General features: G+C 34.9%; 1 protein-coding gene across 3 annotated transcripts in view; it reads right to left on the bottom strand.

Annotated features, from left to right (window-relative positions):
- The window catches only part of KIFAP3 (kinesin associated protein 3), a 204541-nt gene that overhangs the window by 24821 nt on the left and 158914 nt on the right, over nucleotides 1-20806 (bottom strand). For all 3 annotated transcript variants that reach the window (XM_069094754.1, XM_069094755.1, XM_069094756.1), the window contains exons 18-19: nucleotides 10744-10933; nucleotides 5301-5400 (exon numbers count right to left, since the gene is read on the bottom strand). In XM_069094754.1, the coding sequence (XP_068950855.1) occupies nucleotides 5301-5400; nucleotides 10744-10933 (290 nt within the window). The remainder of the gene's footprint in view (nucleotides 1-5300; nucleotides 5401-10743; nucleotides 10934-20806) is intronic.

A 20806-nucleotide genomic window follows, 5' to 3' on the forward strand; every position in this document is an offset into this window, starting at 1 on the left:
TGTTTTTAAAAATTTTGTAATCTTAATGATGTAGCACAAAATAAGTCGTTTAAAATCAAATTACTGTCACCAAAAGTTGCTCAGGCCCAATAAAAGCTTTGAAGTCCTGCATATGAATAAATGAAATTACTCAGAATGAGCACTAAGTAAAAAAAAAAAAGATGCAAGCTCTGTTGACTAAACATGAAAACCAAAATAAACAAGGATAAAAGCATACTATGGTAAAAATAAAACATGTGACTGATTAATTCATTAATACTTTTAATGTTGCTACACATAGGGAATTTGCCCTCCACATGTGTTTTCCTTGGAGGTTCTTGCTTTTTTTTATGCTATACATTATTTATTATTAATTCTGCATGGAGATGCATCCCAACAAATCTCAATTAATCAGACAAAATAAGCTTATTAAGTAAAAATGGAAGGAATTCTTTAGTTATATTTAATTGTTGTCATGATACAGAAAAATGTCTTGCCTTTCCAAATATAGGATTGTAACATTCTTTTCTTGATACAGTCTGTCATAGCAAATGTATAAGGTGAAGTTCTGTGCAACTTCATGTACAATCTTTGTGCTATAATCTTTTGGGTTAAAGGGGAAAAGGGAGGAAGGGAACGAGAATTTACTAAATGCCTACTATGTGCCAGGTACTGTGCTTTTCAAATGTGATCTCATGTGATCCTCACAACCACCCTGGGAGTTAGCTGCTGTTATGATCCCCATTTTACAGCTGAGAAAATTGAGGCAGATAGAAGCTAAGTGACTTGCCAAGGATCACACAGTTACCAAGTATATGAAGCTGGATTTGAACGAAGGTGTTCTTGACTCCAGGTTCAGAATTCTAACCAGGGAGGAAGAAAGTCTTAATGTTTATATTTTTGAGACCTAATAACCATTCCACATTGAGACTGATGTTATTCAGGGAAATTCTGGAAACTTAATACAAAATACTACATTCTAATCATAATCAGAGTTTCTTGTTACAATCATTACTAATATCAAACAATGAGCTCCTAACCACAGAGGATTATAAAATAACAGAATCACAGAACCACAGCATGAAATGTCATCCAGCACATTTTACAGATGAGGACAATGAAATCCATAGAAGGAATGGTCATTCAGAGAGTAAAGAGAAGACTAGAAGCCAGTGCTCAACTCCAAATCCAGGACTCTTTTAATAACAACATGCATGCCAACCCCCAAATGATAGCTCCCCTCCCATTAATCCATAATCTGAAAAACTCTACTATTACTTCTCAGAGAGGCCTGATCTACTTCCAAGTTCTCTAGTGAGTGCAAAGTATTTGTATCCTTGATGTTGCTTTTCTAAGAATGGTAAATTAGCATGAAGAAAGTAACACCTATGCAAATGTATATATATATATATATATATATATATATATATATATATATATATATAAACAAAGAATAGCACAATACATGAATGTGAACTTGTTTTTAAACAAAGAAAAAATAAAGGAGTAGAATACTGTACAAGGAAAGATAAAAAGACAACTGTATGTCTTTTCAGAATCAGAAGGCTGTTAGTTTATCTTTGCCCTCAGTAATATGGTTAGTAAACTATATTACTGTGCCAACCACAAAGAGGAACACCAGGCCCATTGAAAAATATTTTTAAAGCCCCTAGGAAAACTCAGCAGTCTCTGCAATTTTTAAAAAATAGTTTATGAAAATTGGATTCCTATAAAAGTAGAAAAATAGACCATTTTTACTGCAACAAAAACTGATTTGTAAAAGCTGGAACCAGTTTAAAAATATGCTAAACATGAGGTTCTTATTAGGCTTGAAAAGTAAGAGTTATAAAAAAAAGGCACTAAAATATGGGGCCAATATATGGTATATAATGCAAAAAAAAAAAAAAACCCTAGACTTGTTCTTATTATTTTTAATTAGCTTCGATAGTAAATCCCATTCTACTTTCTAACACCATTTCAGAATTGGGAGGGAAAGGCTTACATTTAACACTCTGGGAGACTGGCAATTCCTTTGCTCATGCCTTGGAGCACTAATGCATTTTGCATTAGTTCTAAATGTCGGGAAATCCTGGCGCCAAGAGTTCCAAAACGATAGTGACACATGTCTAAAACTTAGTATTTGCTGTTCAACTGCCAGTGTCTATTTTATCAAACATATTGTCTCCTTTGCATAATAGGGAAAAATGTGTGCAATCGTTTTTACTGTTTCCAATTAGGCTGCCAACTATATTACAAAAATGTATGCATTCAGATGAAAAAGCTCCTCCCACCACCATACTTGAAAAAAAGGGAGGAAAAATGTAACGCAAATTAAAATTTTTTAGTCTCTTTTTTAACTTGGTTTGGTTTCCTTGTGTGATTTGAACCTTGTTAGATAACAATGAGGTGAGGAGGGTTCTATCTTGTTGAATATAAAAACCTTTTTGTGCAAGGTAGCAAAAGCTTTTTTTTTTTTTAATCTCAGGACATTTGAGATGGTCAGGTTCCACATTTAGTCAAGTAAAAGTGAAATCACCTAGGAAGAGAAAGGCTTTTCAATCATGGTCATGGCCTAAGGAATAAGAATAAGTCTAAGGATAAGTCTGGGAAAAGACTGCTTTATCCTGATTTTGTGCTGCACCTAGCACACTGCTGGTATTCCAATGTTTACTATAAATTATAAATAGTCATGAGAAAAGTAAGTTAAATTACACACACTCTAACTTTATAATTATTTTTCCAGATAATTTTTGACAGGCTTCATTTATTTTTGACTGAAGAACAAGAAAAGACAAGTCCCATAACTCTCTCAATGCCATTCCAACATATAATAATCCTATTGGGAATTCTTATTAGCTTATATCCATCATGTTATACCTTGTGCCTATTTATAGAAGCACAGATTTTGACCTTAGAAGGGACTTCTAAGGTCATCTGGTCTTTTGTTGTATTCTCAGTGGATGTGGCGAAAAAGTAATTAGTAATTCCACATATCTGAAAACTATTCTTATTTTTTACTCTGAAATCAGTTTCATAAAATGTCATTCTCTTTTTAATGCAATAAAATAAAATATACATTAATTTTCCCCATCATGCATCACTACTGAAAGACAGGTATTGGTTCATATTTGACACATTTTGAAGCAATTATTAATAACATACTCAAACATTTAAATGTTTATATGGTATGAAAAAGTACTGAAATCTTTCTAGAATTAAACAAAAAAAGTTCAATATTCTTGGTCTTATAGCAACAGAGCAAAGCAATGAAAAAAAAATCCTATAAAAAAAAATAAACCAAACCAAGTGGAAGGATTGGATAATAGACCAAGTAAGTGATTCCAGGAGTGGGGTCAGCTATAAAAAGAATGAAAATAGGAACAAGTACAAATTTTTAGATATAATGTATACTGTAATTGTTTGCATCTCTACTGGCGCTGCTTAGAAATGGTCCCCTCCCACTTAAGCTATCACCTAAAAGGAAACTGAGTGCATTCATTATAAATTGGAATCTTCTGGAAATATAAAAGAGAAAATGATTTGAGATCTGAGAAACTACAAAGGACAAGAGATGAAAGAACCAACTTTCTCATGGGACATTTTGATTAAAGGGAAAACAATTCCCAAGTCCAGCCTATTATTGTTAAGTATTTTATATCACACTTCTGGTCTACAAAGTGATTTATAGGTTTTATTAGCTCAACTACCCAAAGCAACTTTAAGCCAACATTATTGCAACATGAATGATACAAAGAAAAGATATTTTAAGTGTTACTTTTCAGAAAAGAAAATTGGAGAATAGGGATAAATGAACTTACCCAAGGTTACAGACATCTACAGCAGAGTAAGAATTAAAATACTGAACTGTTTTGGGTTCTAGTCCATCATTTTACCACTGAGTAATTATCTGGTCTTACAAAGTATTTTTATTGTTTTTTCCAAAATAAGATTTAAAAAAATGAGGAATTTGAGTTTTTTACAAACTAATTAAATGACCAGCATATTAATTTGAATATTTAATATTTAGAGAAAAGAATGATAATTAATCTTGTCATCATGAGGCTGTATGTGGATGACAATTAATCTTACCAAAGTTAATCACAATTATCTTCTGCTAGTTACCAACTCTCCACAAAGGTTTGCCTCATATTCATTACCCAACAGATTACTGTTAAAAAAGTTGGTTGTACAGTGAATCATTTTCTCACAGGGCTTTCATTAAAAATAACTTTCAATGAAATTGAAGAAATATGTTTTCAAGTTTCCTGTTGGTCTAGCCTTTTGTGAAGACAGATTAAAAAAAGGGCCAGCAGAAAGATATGAATATGGGAAGTTGCTCAACATAAAGGAAAAATGGCTGATGAGTTAATTCTGTAAATGTTTGTAGAATTTGTTAATGTATGTTTTCTGGGAACATATTCTAAATTTCTTCCTTTTATAATTTTGTTATGGAAAATCTATTCTATAATATTCAGCCAAAAGTTTTTCTCTGACCTCCTAAAGCACCAAGTTTATTACACTAACAATTTAGAATATGTTATTTTCTTTATATCAGATTTAAGGTGACTCATGGCAAGAAAATAAAGGGGCCAAGATATCATAACCACGATAATTACAATAATATATTGCCAAAACAACATACATCTTTAAGACTGTCCTAGAGATAATTTTTAGTAAAAGAGGAAACCAGATATTTATCTACTTGAAAACTGAAATTGACCTAATAAAGAACATATAATTAACTGGAATAGCTATAGCTACCCAAATTTCAAAAGTGATATTCAACAATGTCACTGAAAGAAGAGACTTATACCTCTAGCATTCAATGATGTAGAGGCGGAAAATGTCCTTTCTGGCAAGGCTTTCAAAGCCTATGACGCCAGTGATGAAGCTGGAAATCTGCCTTTTCAACATATTACTGGGGAAAAAATCTTTAATTTAATCAAAGCTTTAAAGCTTTTCCAAGCATATGTGTCTGAATAATCATTAAAATATATAATAACTCATTTGCATTTTCTTTTCTGTTTTTATTGATTTTGGAAGGTTCTCAGGTTATGGCAACAACAGGAGTATCTGTTTCAAGACACAGCCTAGACTTTCCAAAGTGATAAAACAACGATTTTTAAAAATGTGATTTAAACAAACTTTAAAAATTAAAGTGTGACTACATACTAATAAAACATTCTGCATAAAAAGATGAGTTATTTTCTTAATGAAAAAAGTAGGCAAATTAAAAAAAATCTTAACTGTTTAAAAAACAGAAAGAAAATGGTTCTTTCTCCCTAAAGTATTCATCACATTTTATTTCAAGATGTACTTACCTTCCAGGAAAGGAATGTTGCCCCACTAAGTCTCCATTCTGAAGGTGATAATCATTGAAGAAATCTGGACTCATAGCACCTTCAGGAGCAATCAATCCATCTAATGAACAAAAAAAGGTATAAAAAATGACAAAGAGGCATTTAATTTCTACAACTGAAATCATCCATGGTCAGTGAAGATAAATGTTAATATGAAACAATGCAAAGTCCTTTGCTTCTTTCTTCAATACCATGATCAGAGATTACTCCCATCTCTCTATTTTTGTCCTGTCTCCACGATTAAATTGTCACTTCCTTGAGGACAAAGGTTAATGAATGCTTCATTTGATGATAATGATGATGACAGCCAGCATGTATATAAAGCATTAAAGTTTGTAAAGTGCTTTACATATTATCTTGTTTGATCCATATTCAGAACTGCTTCATGGAAGTGACTTTTCCAGTTAACCAAAGGTTACTACTAAGTGCCCCAATTTTTAAATGTTAAATCATTTTTTGATTGAAATCTGGGGTTTCCATTTCACTGCCTTCCTAAACAGAATGAGTTGACTCTAATTTAACCTTTTCTTGATGATTCAGGTTCAACATCATGAATACAAATGGCAAAAGCATAATAAGGCACTATTTAGATTTTTTTTCTACAATAAATACACTTTTTAAGTTCTTAAATTTGCTTTTCATGTTATTTTTGTCTCCTCATTTGTTGTTATGCCAGGTGTCATCCTCACCCTGTTTGAGGATCTCTAACTTTTGTTAGAACTATTTGTAAAACAAAAGTAAATAAACACTGAATAATTGTTCTAGTTTACTTTCAATGAATAAAGAGAATGAATTTTATTTAGTGAATGGACTGGATTCCCCCCTTTTTTGGAGGGGGGAAAGCAAAGCAATTGGGGTTAAGTGACTTGCCCAAAGTCACATGGCTAGTAAGTGTTAAGTGTCTGAGGCTGGATTTGAACTCAGGTCCTCCTGACTCTAGGGCCAGGGCTCTATCCACTGCACCACCTAGCCGTCCCTGCCCAGAGTTTAAAAAATGTTTTTGACAGGGCAAGGGATAGTACAGATCAACTAGATTACATTCTAGGGGGTCAACTGTACTTTGGAAAGTTGAGATAGCTAAATAAAAGACCTTCAGATAAGTATATTATTGTATTTACGTGTCTCACCAACGTTAGTACAATGTTCTTCTATTCATGGTAGACTCTCAACAAGTAGCTAATTAAGTTAACAGTGTGTCCGTGTGAATACACTTATATTAGGCACAACAGGGATTACAAAAAAGTATAATACATGGTGCCTAATCTCTAGGACCTTCCAGTCTGGGTAGAGAGAAAAAATGTATATACACTTTAAAATTATTAAAAAATGCCAGAGGAATAATAATGCCATCAGAAAACTTGTCACAACAAAATATATGATTAAGTACAAATTTTACATATATATATACATATATATATATATATATGTGCTTTGGGTTGAGAGGAAAGATCATCATTAGGTATTAAGGTGGTCAGGGAAGGCTTTATGGAGGAGGTGGAGTTTGAGAAGAAACTCTGAAGTCTGGACAAGATTTGAAGAGGCATTAAGAGATGAGGAAAAATAAAGAAAAACTGAGTGGGTAATTATGTATTAATTGGTGGGAATGTACATAATGTACAAAAGAAGAGCTGAGAGGAAGTTGAAAAATTCATCCATTTAATAAGTATAGTAAAAGTTAAGTTGGAATTGGGCTTACTTTGAAAAAATGAGTGACCAGTTTTTCCATTTTTGTCAAAAGGATAAGAATAGAAAACAACTTATAGATTAATCAAGAGGTAAAGACCTGCTAATGCCAAAGAAACAGAGTATTCATCCAGTAGTATTAAAAGTAGTAGCGATGAATAGTCTGATTTTTATCGGCTCCAGAAGTTCAAACATCCCAGAAGTCATAAGACTGGCCGTGTCAGAGTACATGTGCGCACGCATGCACGCACACAGATACATGCACACACATACACACACACCAGAATAATGGAATGAACCAAGATACTACAGATATACCAAAATGAGAGTTAAGAAAGTTTTTAAGATCCAGTTTTTGATGGATGAATCATCATCAAAGTGTGAGAACAATCAACAAGGTCAAGACCAAATTAACAAGTTCATTTGGTAACTGAAAAGCAAATAATTAAGGAATAGTATTTTTGAGGAATCTACTAGCTGAAGAGGAAATAAACTAAACTTAATGTCAAAAATAAAATGTGGCCCACACTTCCAAACTGAATGAAAGAAGTGTTGAACTCACTGGTATGCCAAAGGAGTGAAAAAGATTTTAAACATTCAGAAGTATTTGAGGTCTCACTGTAACAAAATAAGGACAACACTGAAATTATGGTGAAAAGTTCAAATTACATGAAACATGAATTGGACAGTATGCTAGGGTAAGAGGAAATTATTAAATGAAAAAGTATTGGTCAAATTCTCAATATCTTCCTTCTGTATTCAGAACTCCCACTGGCTTCAAAGGGAATAATGCATACAGCAAATGGACAAATGGGACATAGAGAAAATGAAAACTACAACTTCTGAAAAGAATGAATTAAACAAAAAAAGCAACAAATTAAAAGTCAGTAAGAAGTAACAGAAAGCCAGAAAACAACTACTTTTGTAATATAATAGCCTTGATCCTACCAGTAAAGAGAAAATTTATTCATATTTGGGAAGGTCATTATCACTTTCTACTTACAAATGTGTAGTATGACAGTTTTATTTAGGAATGGGACAAAATTTTAGACTATTTCATTTTAAAATACCTACTTTTCTTCTGTTGGCAAGAAGACTTAGGGAAACACCTTCATTTTCATTATAAAAAAAGAAAACTGGTAGATTACTGCAAAGCAGATAGTGATATAGAGGCATTCGGAATGTTAAAGTGTATAAGAAAAAGACTGACATATCTGAAATAGACTCTAGGTTCATCTATCAGATGGCAATACTAAGATTCCCATAAAATGGAAGAAACAGATGCATTGTGACTGATATTTTAATAATTTAACAGAAGACAGAAAAGAGATTTTTATGACTAGGAAGTAGCAAATGCCATTCCATTTTAAAGTAAAGAAGATAAAATCCAGAGATTCACAGGCCACTTAGCTTAACCCCTGTGACTAGAAAGCTACTAAAGCTGTTTCTACAGGAAACAGCCAAAGTTTCTTACAGATTCATGGACTTAAATCAGATGACTCAGGCATTCAAACAAATCTTCCTGTGTTACAAATTTACCTGATGTTTCTGAAGATCCTGGAGCAACAGGATAAAAGGAGTGAAGCTGACGTTATCTAGATTTCTAAGAGACATCTGATGAGGTGCTACAAAGATTCATTTATTAGATAAGAGCTCATGGGAAAGTGATGGACTGGATGGAACAGACCAGAAACAGAAAAATGTGGACCTTGCGTTACCTCTTTAGAGGTATTCGTGGTATCTTTATTTTAACTGTCAAATTTCCATGTGTACTTAAAGCAGAAGAAAGAGGAAAAGAAAAAGAAGCATCTGGGAAGCAAAGTATAAGATACAGAAAGAGATTTCTACATAGTTTATGGGAGGGACTAGTATCTCTTCTTTATACCACTCATTCTCCAAAACAATTAGTTTTTGTGACTAATTATTGCTGCTTTCTCATTTCAATTATAATTTCAGTACCTTGAAATATATGAAATAATTCCCATTTGGGCTCATTAGATATCAGCATTTTAGGCAAATGGTTTCTCTTAAAATGTTAACTATGGTAAGCTCCATAATGTCAGGGCTCCTGCTCTCTCATCTTTTCACACTTCTTTTGCCCTCTATGATCCAGCTGCATTGTCCTTGCGCTTTTGCAGTTTCTCTTACACGAAGCTCCATCCCATCTCTGTGAATCTGAACTAATGACTTACAGGCTTGATGTGCTCGGCAGGTCCACAGGCCTCTTGGTTTTCCTGGCTTCCTTCAGGTCTCTGTTTTGATTCTACCATCTGCACACAGCCTTCTCTAACCCTTCCAGTATCTCCTCCTTTCATATTACCTGCCATACACTCCATAGATACCATACATGGACCTAGTTATTTATATAAAGTCTTCCTCATTAGAATGTGAGCTTTTTGAGGGCAAGGTCTGTTTTTGCCTTCCTTTGTGTCCCCAGAACTTAAAACAGTGCCTGGCACGTAGTAAGAATTTAATAAATACATTTTGATGGTTGACTGGGAACTGATACAGCAATATTAATGCAAAGTAGATTGCCTATTTTCAAACTATAACATTTGCTTTGGAATCATTTGTGGAGCAAGATAAACTAGAAAGAGTGCTAGCTTTAAAGTCTGGGGACCTATCTATGATGGGACCTTAGGGAAATCACCACATCTCTGGATCTTAGTGTCCCTAGATATAAAATAAGGGATTGGACAAGTTGAGCTCTAAAGCCCCTTCTAGTTCTCAATGTATAATTCTGTGGCCTGATAACCCAAGTTCAGGTCTTGTGTCTTGTCTTTTCCACTTATCCCTGTGTAACTCTGGAACAGTTACTCCCATGGGCTTCAGTTTCCTCATCAGTAAAATGAAGGTGTTGTATTAGATGTCCCTGAGGTCCCTTTCAGCTACAAGTCTATGATTCTATGGACCTAGGAATCTCAATAATTCACATCAAATAGATTTAAAATAAATTTACATGCTGAATACTTGAGTATTCAAGAGACAACTGTTTGTTATTTTTGAATGAGAAATGTTGTGGTTGAAATAAAAGATCTACTCTTTCTGGTATGAAACAAAGAAATATTTTAAGAAACTACTGCAAAGTTCATTTAGGAAACAAGCCTACTTAATTTTCAACTTTAGGAATTCAAATCTTCATCAAGTATTGCAGGGATACCTCCTTTCTATGAACATTAATGAATATTTAAGGGCAGGACTTTCAAAATACACGTATGAGACCACATTGCTCTAAGATAAGAACTAGGAAAAAAACCCTGGAAGATAAACTTGTAATTTCGACAAAATCACCTACTTAAATATTTTTTAATCTTAGCATAGTTTTCAACTTTCTATACATTATGTCACTGGCAATCTCCTTCAACTCACTATGTTCAGTTAAAAATTATCGATTTCAATACATTACATCAGTAATACAAAAAAAAAAAACCACTTAAAGTATGGATGTGGAAAGCTATGGATATCTCACCCTTACTTGCTGCTGTGGAAACACTCATTAAGTGGGAGAGACAAAAGTATGTACACACACCAAACTTAAAGGAGATTGGTTTGGTGTGTATAGATGTCACATCTAAAATCTTTGCCAGAAGTCCATTTGTCTAAAAGACATTCTTATAAGGCCTGGAAATGATCCGAGCTGGCAAATCAAAACCCCAACATATCCTACACAACAACTTGTATGTTCAACTGGTGAATAGGAAAATTATTGGTACCACCTTACCTGAACTGTAGAACAGGTCAGGTCTTTCAAGGATATCTGCTTCATGGATGTATGGTTCAATTCGATCATCTCCATATAAGTACTGTTCACTCTCATCCATCTGACGACTCTCTACCATCTCAAGCCACTGAGAGTTATGCCAGCGGAACTTCTCACTCTGAATTTTCTTAGCCCACTCTTCATCGTATTCCTGTTGAAAATCAATTCTAGAGCTAATGCTGTAATATATATTCAATGAAGAATTTCTGTGGCATATGAATATTTAGATAGTAAGAATTTTTATCTCAGGAAAATAATTTTGGCTAACTTTCTGTGGGCCAGAAGGAATATTTTGAAAACTGCATACAACCATCATCAACAATTTTTAAAAAACCATACATAGGTGTTAAAGAGGTGGGCATTCTAAAAAGAGCCTTTCATATATTCATCTTTCAAGGTCAACATCATCAGTTGCAATAAAATAAGTAATAAACATCTCTCCTATATGACAAACTCATGGTTGATTTAACTCCCATATGCTAATTCAAACACCCTGCAAGGAGTTTAAATCCCATAAACTATCTAAAAGATTGGCAGCACTTATATAAGCAATCAAATTTCAGTGTTCCAGGAGGTCTTATGGCTGTAATTGTTTGTGACATTTTGGACAGCTAGTTAGTTTTATATTTACATTCTATATGTTTAGATAACACTGTAAATGATAAAATACACATTTCTAAAATACATATTTTGCTTCATGAGCAAGTTTAAAATGCTTCACCAGAGTTTTAATTCATAGAGGATTAATGGCAAAGTCTATAAAGATTAATTTTTGTCTCAACTACATATAAATTGAAAAGTTTTAATTTCTATGATTTCCTACAACTGGGCAACAGGAGTGCAATAAATTTAGAAATTTTGAAAAATCTGAGGCATAAAAAAACCTTGTGTCACTGGATGAAAAAAATTAAAAAGATAAGTATTTTCTCATTTGAATCATTAACATTTTTGTTTTAAGGCAAGACAAATGAAGAAATTAGAAAAATAAATAGTATCTCACATGGACTATTATAATAAATAGCCTTGGTCGTCTAACTGTGCTTCTCTATTTTCCTTACTCCAGTTTTTCCCATTTCCAATTCTTCCTCCATTTGGCCAGTCCAAACTTAAAATTCCCCTTCTAAAAAGACTTCAAGGGCTTCTTACCACCTTTGGGTTATCAAACAAACTCCTGAGAGTGACTTTAATCTACCTTCCTAGCCTAATCCCACATTACTATTTCCCTTTACCCCCTCTAAGTTCCCAACTGGAAAAACTATTTTTCAAACTTATATTTGAATAAAATATGGCTTAGGTTTAGAATGTGCTCCCTTCTTATCTCAGCCCATTAGAATGACTGGGCGCATTCTAAGCTCAGAATGTTTCTCTTCCTTCAATGTCATATCCTCTATAAACCTTCATTGATCCACCTAATAGGTAATGCTCAGCTGCCTTATATCTACTTGTAACCTGACTTTGGGGGGAAGCCTGAGTGCTAGTTAGAGTCACCTTGACTCTAAAGCTTGAACATCTCCTAGAGCAGCAACCACCACCTCGTCCTACTTCAGTCTTCTGAGAAAAAGGATGGAAGAAACCAGAGAAGCAGAGCCAAGCAAGCAGGACAAAGAGATAGAAGAGAAGTGGAAAGCTTCCGATATTAAGCCATGAGAGTTGGTGATCAAAGGGGTTTGGCCTGATCGATCCTATGTTGCAATCACAGAACAGTCAGAGGGGCAACACCAGGGATTTACAGCTCTAGGATGTTAAGAGTATGACAGAGGGAGAGGACTGACCTGGTGACCCTTTGTACCTTCTGGGTAAAGCCATTTTTCCTTTCCCAGTTAGCCAGTTATCTATTTATTGCTTATCTGTTACTTTCAATTTAGATATCATTTCATCATTCATTCACTAACAGTCTTGGCCAGAAAAAATACCAAGCTATGTATTTTTTTAAGGTTCACAAATAGCAAGATGATCAGTGTTCCTTGTTCTAGAAAAGTGAACAATTTTGTTTGGCCTGGACTCATAGGTTTAGGAGCTATTTTATAACAACTAAGCAAAGAGGAGATAGACCAGTATTGGACAATGTAAATTTGCTAATAACTTGAGACTTCTGGGTAGAGATTCTTTTTTTTTTTCTGCTTGCCTCGAGCAAAGGGGAGGGGAAGGGAAGAAACATTTACTAAGTACCTACTATATGCTGCTAAGTGCTTTACAAATATGATGTCATTTAATCCTTGTAACATCTCCTGGAAGATAGGTGCTATTATCACACAGACACAGACACAGAACACACACACACACACACACACACACACACACACACACTTTTTGCAGTTCAGGAAATTGAAGGAGACAGAGGTTAAGTGGTTTGCCTGAGGGTCATAGAACTAAATAGTGTTTGAGGCTACATTTGAACTCAGGTCTTTCTGACTCTAGACCCAGTACATTATATCCAAAACAGCACCTGTTTAGATGCCTTTAATCAATTGCAGCAAAAGGTAGGGTTGGTCTGCAACTTGAACTTTTCAAGGCCTTCTGCCAGCTCAATGTTATGGACCTTCTATGTATCAAGCATAGATATAGGGAGCTCTAGTGGTTCCCTATCACTTCTAGAATCAAATATAAAATCCTTTATTTGGCATTAAGGCCCTTCGTAACCTGACCCTCCTCTACCATGCCAGTCTCCTCATACCTTCCACTCTGTTCCCTCCCTGATGTACTCTGGAATCCAGTGCCATTGGTGCCATCACAGTGGTGCAATCCAGTGCCATCCCAAGCTAGGCTTGGGATAAAAATAAAAACAGTGAAACAGGGCCTGAACACTCAAGGAGTTGACATTCTCTCAGGAGAAACAAGATGTAGACAATAAGTCAAATAACATTTAGTAAGTGCCAACTATGTGCCAGGTACTGTGTTAAACACTGAGGCTACAAAGAAAGGCAAAAGAGAGTCCTTGCTCTCAAGGAGCTCATAGTCAAAGTAAGGAAACAATATGGAAACCACTCTGCACAAACCAACTGTATATAGAATCAATTTTAAAGGATTTATCCCATGTCACAGGATAAATCAACAGAGGGAAGGAACTAGAAGTAAGGGGGATCAGTAAAGCCTTCCTATAGCAGGTGGGATTGTAGCTGGGACTTGAAGGAAGACATGGAAGCCAGGTAGTAGTGATGAGGAGGGAGAGTACTCCAGGGAGTCAGGAGATGGAGGATTCTCATTCAAGGGATGAGACCAATGGCACTGGATTCCAGAGTACATCAGGGAGAGAAGAGAGTGGAAGGTAAGAGGAGACTGGCATGGTAGGGGAGGGTCAGGTTACGAAGGGCCTTAATGACAAATAAACGATTTTATATTTGATTCTAGAGGTGTTAGGGAGCCACTAGAGCTTATTAAATGGGGTGGAGATGACATAGAGTTTTGCTTTAATTTTCATCTCATGAATGATTGTTCACCATGGTGTGACAGGATGAAGAATACCCTCCAGGCTGAGAGGAATTTTTCCTCTATGCCATCTTTTGAATTGTGCCCATAGTAATCTAGTTGTACTGTGGGGGAAGGAGAAAAGAAAGAAAAAGCACCTTTTTTTTTTTTTTTTTAAGCAATCGGGGTTAAGTAACTTGCTCAAGGTTACACCGCCAGTTATTTCTGGGTGTGGTGCTAATTATCTGAGCCCGAATTTGATCCCCAGGTCATCCCAACACTGGAGCTGGTGCTCTTACTCGCTGAGCCACCTGGCCACCCCTAAAAAGCACCTTTTCTGATAAGTTTAATCAATAATCTAAGCTTAAACTTATCATATTTAGTGTTTTCCATCTCTTTGATTTTAGCCTCAGTTTTGGGTGGTACACACATAGTTTTTCCTTAAATTTGAATATGATTCTAAAATATCCTAATTTAGGTATCACAATGTCTCAAAGGTATAGCAATATAGATAAAATTATATAATTGGTTTTTATTTTTCCTTAATCTTCAAGTGACTTTAGTAATTGTTTGATAAACATATCAAAACTATGCTTAGACATCCATAATGTAAATTCATGTAATTGACTCTTTTATTCTATATACATATCCCAAGAACATTTCCAATCATTAAGATACAACAGGACCATCTAAGAGAGCTATCAGGCCTTTGCAAATGGAGCTATGTGATAAACTATGTTTTTTTGAATATTGAAAGGTGAGATGGAAACTAATGATCTGACATCCTGGTAACTTATCCTGCCTGCTTTGAATACTGGCCCAATCTGCAAATAATATCATTTCGGGAGAATCTTTTCTGCATAATGATATGCTACCAAATGTTTTATCAGGGGGTCATGGAAAATAATTTATTAGTTAGCAAATTATGAAATCTATTCTATTCCCATTATGGCTATGAGTCAAGAGGGAGTGCTTAATTAAAAGCTATCGTTTGGGACAATGAGTTTAATTAGCTCATAGAGAAAAAATAAAATATCAGGTATCAAAATATCACTCTGGGGAAAGAAATTCCTCCTCCTCGTCTTGCTTTCTCTAACAGATAAGCAAATTTCAAGTTTCTAAAACTTCCTCAATTCAACCCTGTGTCATACCAAAATGCCTATTCAATGTATATGAAATCTTAGAACAAATTCCAGACTTAGAATGTTTTCTTGGGAGCATAATAATAGTTTTTATTTTGGTTCAGATGCTAATAATTTGATTAATTATTCAAGTGAATACATATTGCCAGGAGAATGACAGAAAAATATATTATTTAATGAAAATTTTTGGATTTCATTAAAAGAATAGAAATTCTTAAAAGAATCAAATTGCTTTCTGTTTTTAGAGTATGGATTCCTAACAGAATAAGAGGAACTGAGAATTCAGTTAACTGTCCAGTAAGAATAACATAATGGCTTTGCTAGTTCGTCAAAACAAATACCTTGCTACTAGCACTAGATTTGATCAATACCTGTGAAATGTCACAGATAGGAAAAAGTTAAAGCAAAAAAAAATATCTTAAACACAGACATAATAAATTTAGACAAGTGAATAAAAATCTTTTGCACGAAGGAAAAATTCCTCCTTGCTCTAGGGATGATCATCTTACACCCTCCAGTAAGATTTCATTATCCTAATTTAAGCAAAAAGTCTTCCCTTAAGTATAGAAACTTTTGGCAAAGTGGTTGTGCTCAGTTCACATATACTGGGTTTTTTTTTTTTTTTTTGCTAATTTTTGGCTTTCTCATGAAGACTTACAAAATCACTTAAATTAATGAACCAATAAACAATGGGGACACAATATTCTTAAAGAAAACATTACTCACTCCCCCCCCCCCCAACACAGGAACAAAAGGATCCATAGACTTTTCTACGAAAGCTGACCCATGGGCTCTTGAGTTTCCACCCATCAATGCTTAGTTTCTGGGACTTCCCAAAGTGAGCTAGCATAGAACCTAGCAACAACAGTTTCTACCTCACCTCTTCTAACATCCAAGATAACAAAGAACTATGTTTTCCTATCAAAATGTGAAGGTACCAATTATGCTGTTTGCATACAGTAGGGTTATTCTACATTATGGTTTTGCAGTTGATGTCCTAAGTCAGATTTTTAAAATCTCTAATTTGTTATATCCTAAAGGGCTGCTTTCACTAACATATATGGTATTATATGCCACAAGGAAAAAAAAAAAGGTTTGTAAGCTATGGGGGAAGCAAGAGTAAGAATTAAGATAGGATATAGCCAGTGCTTGAGGTGGGAGAAAGTGAAACTACTTACTTCCTACCGGGCTTTACCCCCCCTGTACATTCTGCATATTCAGAATGGAAAAGATAGAATAACAAACTTCTTTAAAATGTACCTAGAGGTCCTCAATGAATTCAAGTTACATGAACTGGATGACCTACATCATAAAATACTGAAGGAATTTGTGGCTGTAAATGCTGAACTAAAAACTGTGGAGAATGAGAAAGATGCTTTGAGCCTGAAGAATGAGAAATCCAACAGATTTTCAGGGTGAAGAAATTATGTAATTCAAACTACAGGATGGTAAGTTTAACAATGATTCTTGGTAAAACTGTAGAACAAATTATTATGGGTATATTTTGTAAATATGGAGAAAGGGAGGCAATTGGGGTGGCTAGGCGGCACAGTGAATAGAGCACTGATCCTGGAGTCAGGAGGACCTGAGTTCAAATCTGACCTCACACACTTAACATTTACTAGCCATGTGACCTTGGGCAAGTAATGCAACCCCAATATCCCCTCCCCTTTGCAAAAAGCCAAAGGAGAAAAAAAAAAAGGGAGGCAATTATGAAGAGCCAGCAAAGGTTTCCCAAGATCAGGTTATATCAAGCATCATTTTCTTTTATGATGGGGTTACTAGTGTAGTAGATCAGAGTAATATTATTGACAAAATAACTAGAATTCAGCAAGACATCCAACAACATCTTTCACAAAATTCTTGTGGACAAAATAAGCTGCCCTAATAGTACTGTCATCTAACCTACAACTGCTTGATTGACTCAACCCAAAGAACAGTAATCCATAGACTGGCATACTGAAGGCATACCTACAGTAAAGTGCAATAACTTTCTTTTTTTGGCAAAATTCATAAATAACTTGAATTAAAGATGATCAAATTTGCAACTGACAAGATGCTGTTAGAAACAGATCATGCGAGAGCAGATAGGTGGTGCAGTGAATAGAGCACTGGCCCTGGAGTCAGGAGGACCTGAATTCAAATTTGACCTCAGACACTACTAGCTGTGTGACCTTGGGCAAGTCACTTAACCCCAATTGCCCTGCCTTTCCCCTCCAAAAAGCAAAAAAAAAAAACCATCATGCAATGGATGACAAAACTGGGCTATAAAAATATGACAGTAAAGCTAATAAGACAGCAATTTTTAAAATGTTTAACTTGTAATCAGAGTTCACGCAACAATTTAACAGATGTTAGTTCCTATGCCTAGGCTATCTGGATTAGGAGGATGTCCTGGATAAGCCCCCATCCATCATGGTTAAGGCACATGGCAGAACACTGACTGGCCCTGTCAGGGTCAGATGTCAATCTGATTCCCATCTCCAGCTCTCATGTGCTCTTCCAACATCAGAAGGTAGCTGTCAAGTCCTCCTTGACTCTCAAAAAGCTGGATGCCTCATAAGATGGAGTTAAACAAAAATAATAACAATGGCTCATATTTATGTCACATTAAGTTTTGCAAATTGCTTTTACATTCATGATATCATTTGACCCTAACCCTGAGGGATAAGTATCATTATCATCCCCATCAATGACAAGCATAGCACCTGGCACAAAGAAGGAAATTAATGCATTCTTGTTGAATTCTACTGAATTTTACAGATTAGGAAAATAAAGCTGAGAGAGATTATGTGATTTGCCTAGCATCACCTAGCTCTGTCTTCATGACACTATATCCAGCCAGCACACTTTCCAAAAGGTCACAGTGGATAAAAAAAAATGTCTTGCACTTGGGTTAAAAAACTCAAGGAGTTTGGTGGACTGCATACTCACTTATCAACAGTGTGCTATGGTGGCCTAAAAGAGAAAACTAGATCTAAGAAGCCACTGAGTCCAATCCCCTCATTTTATGGATGAAGTAGTCAGGTTAACTGTCTTGCATAGGGTCACATAGCTAGGAAATGACTAAGGGAGGATTTAAATCTAGGTTTTTCTGATTCCAAGTCTAGCATGTTACATATTATGTTTGGGCAAAGGAGATGTTAGTAGCTCCACTCTACCCTAGGGAGACCAAATCTACAGTCTATGTATAGTTTTGGGTACTAGGTTTTAGGAAGAATATTAACAAGATGAAGTCCAAGTGAAGCAGAGATGTCAAACTCACAGCTAAGAGCTGCCTGCAAAACTCCTTCGTCTGGCCAGAACCAAATTAAAATGGAATTACAAAATGTTTAACAAAATAAATAAACATACAATATAACATAGATAATGCTAATCTGTGGTTTTCTAAGTCTATATGCTACCTGCAGGTATCCATTTCTATTTGAGTTTGATGCCACTGACCTAGAGGCTCAAGCAGGGCAGCTAGGTGGTGCAGTCAACAGAAGGTGGGTCTGGTCTGGAAGACAGGGAGACCTGAGCAAGTCACTGAACTCTGCCTCAGTTTCCTCATCTGTAAAATGAGCTGGAGAAGGAAATGGCGAAAGACTCCAGTGTCTTTCTCAAGAAAACCCCAAATAGGGTCACAAAGAGAAAGATACGACTGAAAAACTATTCAACTACCATGAAATTTTAACTTACATTAAAAATATTATATATTTGAATTACTGGGCTATAGCAGGTTTACAGCAACATATTTTCGGTCCATGGTAGCTTAAAGACAAATTTAGGTTATATCTCAGAAATCATGCATTACTCTATGTGTAACATAAGTTCAAGGTCTTAAAATGAAAATTGTGTTTTTCTTTGGGTTAAATAGGTAGTGAGAAATAAAAATTAGAGTCTACTTAGAAAAAGGTAAACTCATTTTTTAATATTCTCTTGTATTTTATCTCTTTTTAATAGTATTTTATTTTTTCCAATTATATGCAAAGCAAATTTTAACATTAATTAAAAAAAATTGAGTTCCAAATTTTCTTTCTCCCTCCCTATCTTCCCTTCTTATGACAATAAGTAATCTGATATAGTTTATATATGTGTAATCTTGTAAAACAAATTTCCATATTAGTCATGTGGTGAAAAAAGAAACAGACTAAAAGAAAAAAACATGAAAAAAATAAAGAAAGTGAAAATAGTATGCTTTGATCTGCATTCAGACTGCATCACAGGTCTTTCTCTAGATGTGGACAGCGTTTTTCATCACGAGTCCTTTGGAACTGTCTTGGATCACTGTGTTGCTGACAATAGCTAAGCCATTCATAGTTGATCATTGTACAATGTTGCTGTTACTATATACAATGTTCTCCTAACCACTCAGCAACAGTTCATGTAAATCTTTCCAGGTTTTTTCGAAATCTCCTGTTCATCATTTCTCACAGCACAATACTATTCCATTACAATCATATACAATTTATTCAGTCATTTACCATTTGATGGTCATCCCTTCAATTTCCAATTCTCTGCCACCACAAAAAGAGCTGCTATAAATATTTTTGTACAGTAAGTCCTGTGTCCTTTTCCCCTGGTAAGCTTATCTTTTATGAAATAATTCATAATCTCATACATGAAAAATTTAACCAGACTGTATATATTATTCTCTTTTATGTATTTGCTTACCAAAAAAAAAATCCTCAAAGGTTAGCTATCTTTTTATGTCAGTCTCTTAAACAAAATGTTTTTTTTTTACATTTAGAACAACACCTTTAACCATTTTATAATTCTAAATTTTCTATTTATTTATTTCAGATAAATAATAAACAAATACTGCTACCTCAGGTAACGGTAGAGTCACATTCTTAATTTCTTCTTCTTCTTCTTTTTTTTTTTTTTGCCTTTTGGAGGGCAATTGGGGTTAAGTAACTTGCCCAAGGTTACATGGCTAGTTTTTCTGTGTGGGTGTTAAGTGTCTGAGGCCGGAACCAAACTCGGGTCCTCCTGACTCCAGGGCTGGTGCTTTACTCACTGTGCCACCTAGCTGCCCCACACATTCTTAATTTCAAGGTTAATAGCTTCTATAGAAAATGTTATGAGGCTTTCAAACATGTATAATAAAATGTTCTACCTTATAATACATTTGATCTTCTGGGGTGTCTTATGGTACTTATAAAGCAGCCTGAAGATGTACTCTTGGTAACATTAGTTTAAATATTTTCTTATTCTTTTAGTAGTGATATACACTATAATGATCTCACAACCATGCACTTTGTAAGCAATTCAAGAAACATTTATTAAGATCTTTGTATATGTAAAGCACTATGCTTATTTCCAGGGAATGCAGAGATAAATATGCCAGTCCTTTTTTTTTTTTTTTTAAAGCAATTGGGGTTAAGTAACTTGCTCAAGGTTACATGACCAGTTATTTCTGGGTGTGGTGCTAAGTATCTGAGTCTGGATTCGATCCCCAGGTCATCCCGACACTGGAGCCGGTGCTCTTACTT

Source organism: Petaurus breviceps, unplaced genomic scaffold (assembly GCF_028583685.1).
Source record: "Petaurus breviceps papuanus isolate PSGF00001 unplaced genomic scaffold, PetGlider_PUasm1.0 220, whole genome shotgun sequence".
Taxonomy (NCBI): domain Eukaryota; kingdom Metazoa; phylum Chordata; class Mammalia; order Diprotodontia; family Petauridae; genus Petaurus; species Petaurus breviceps.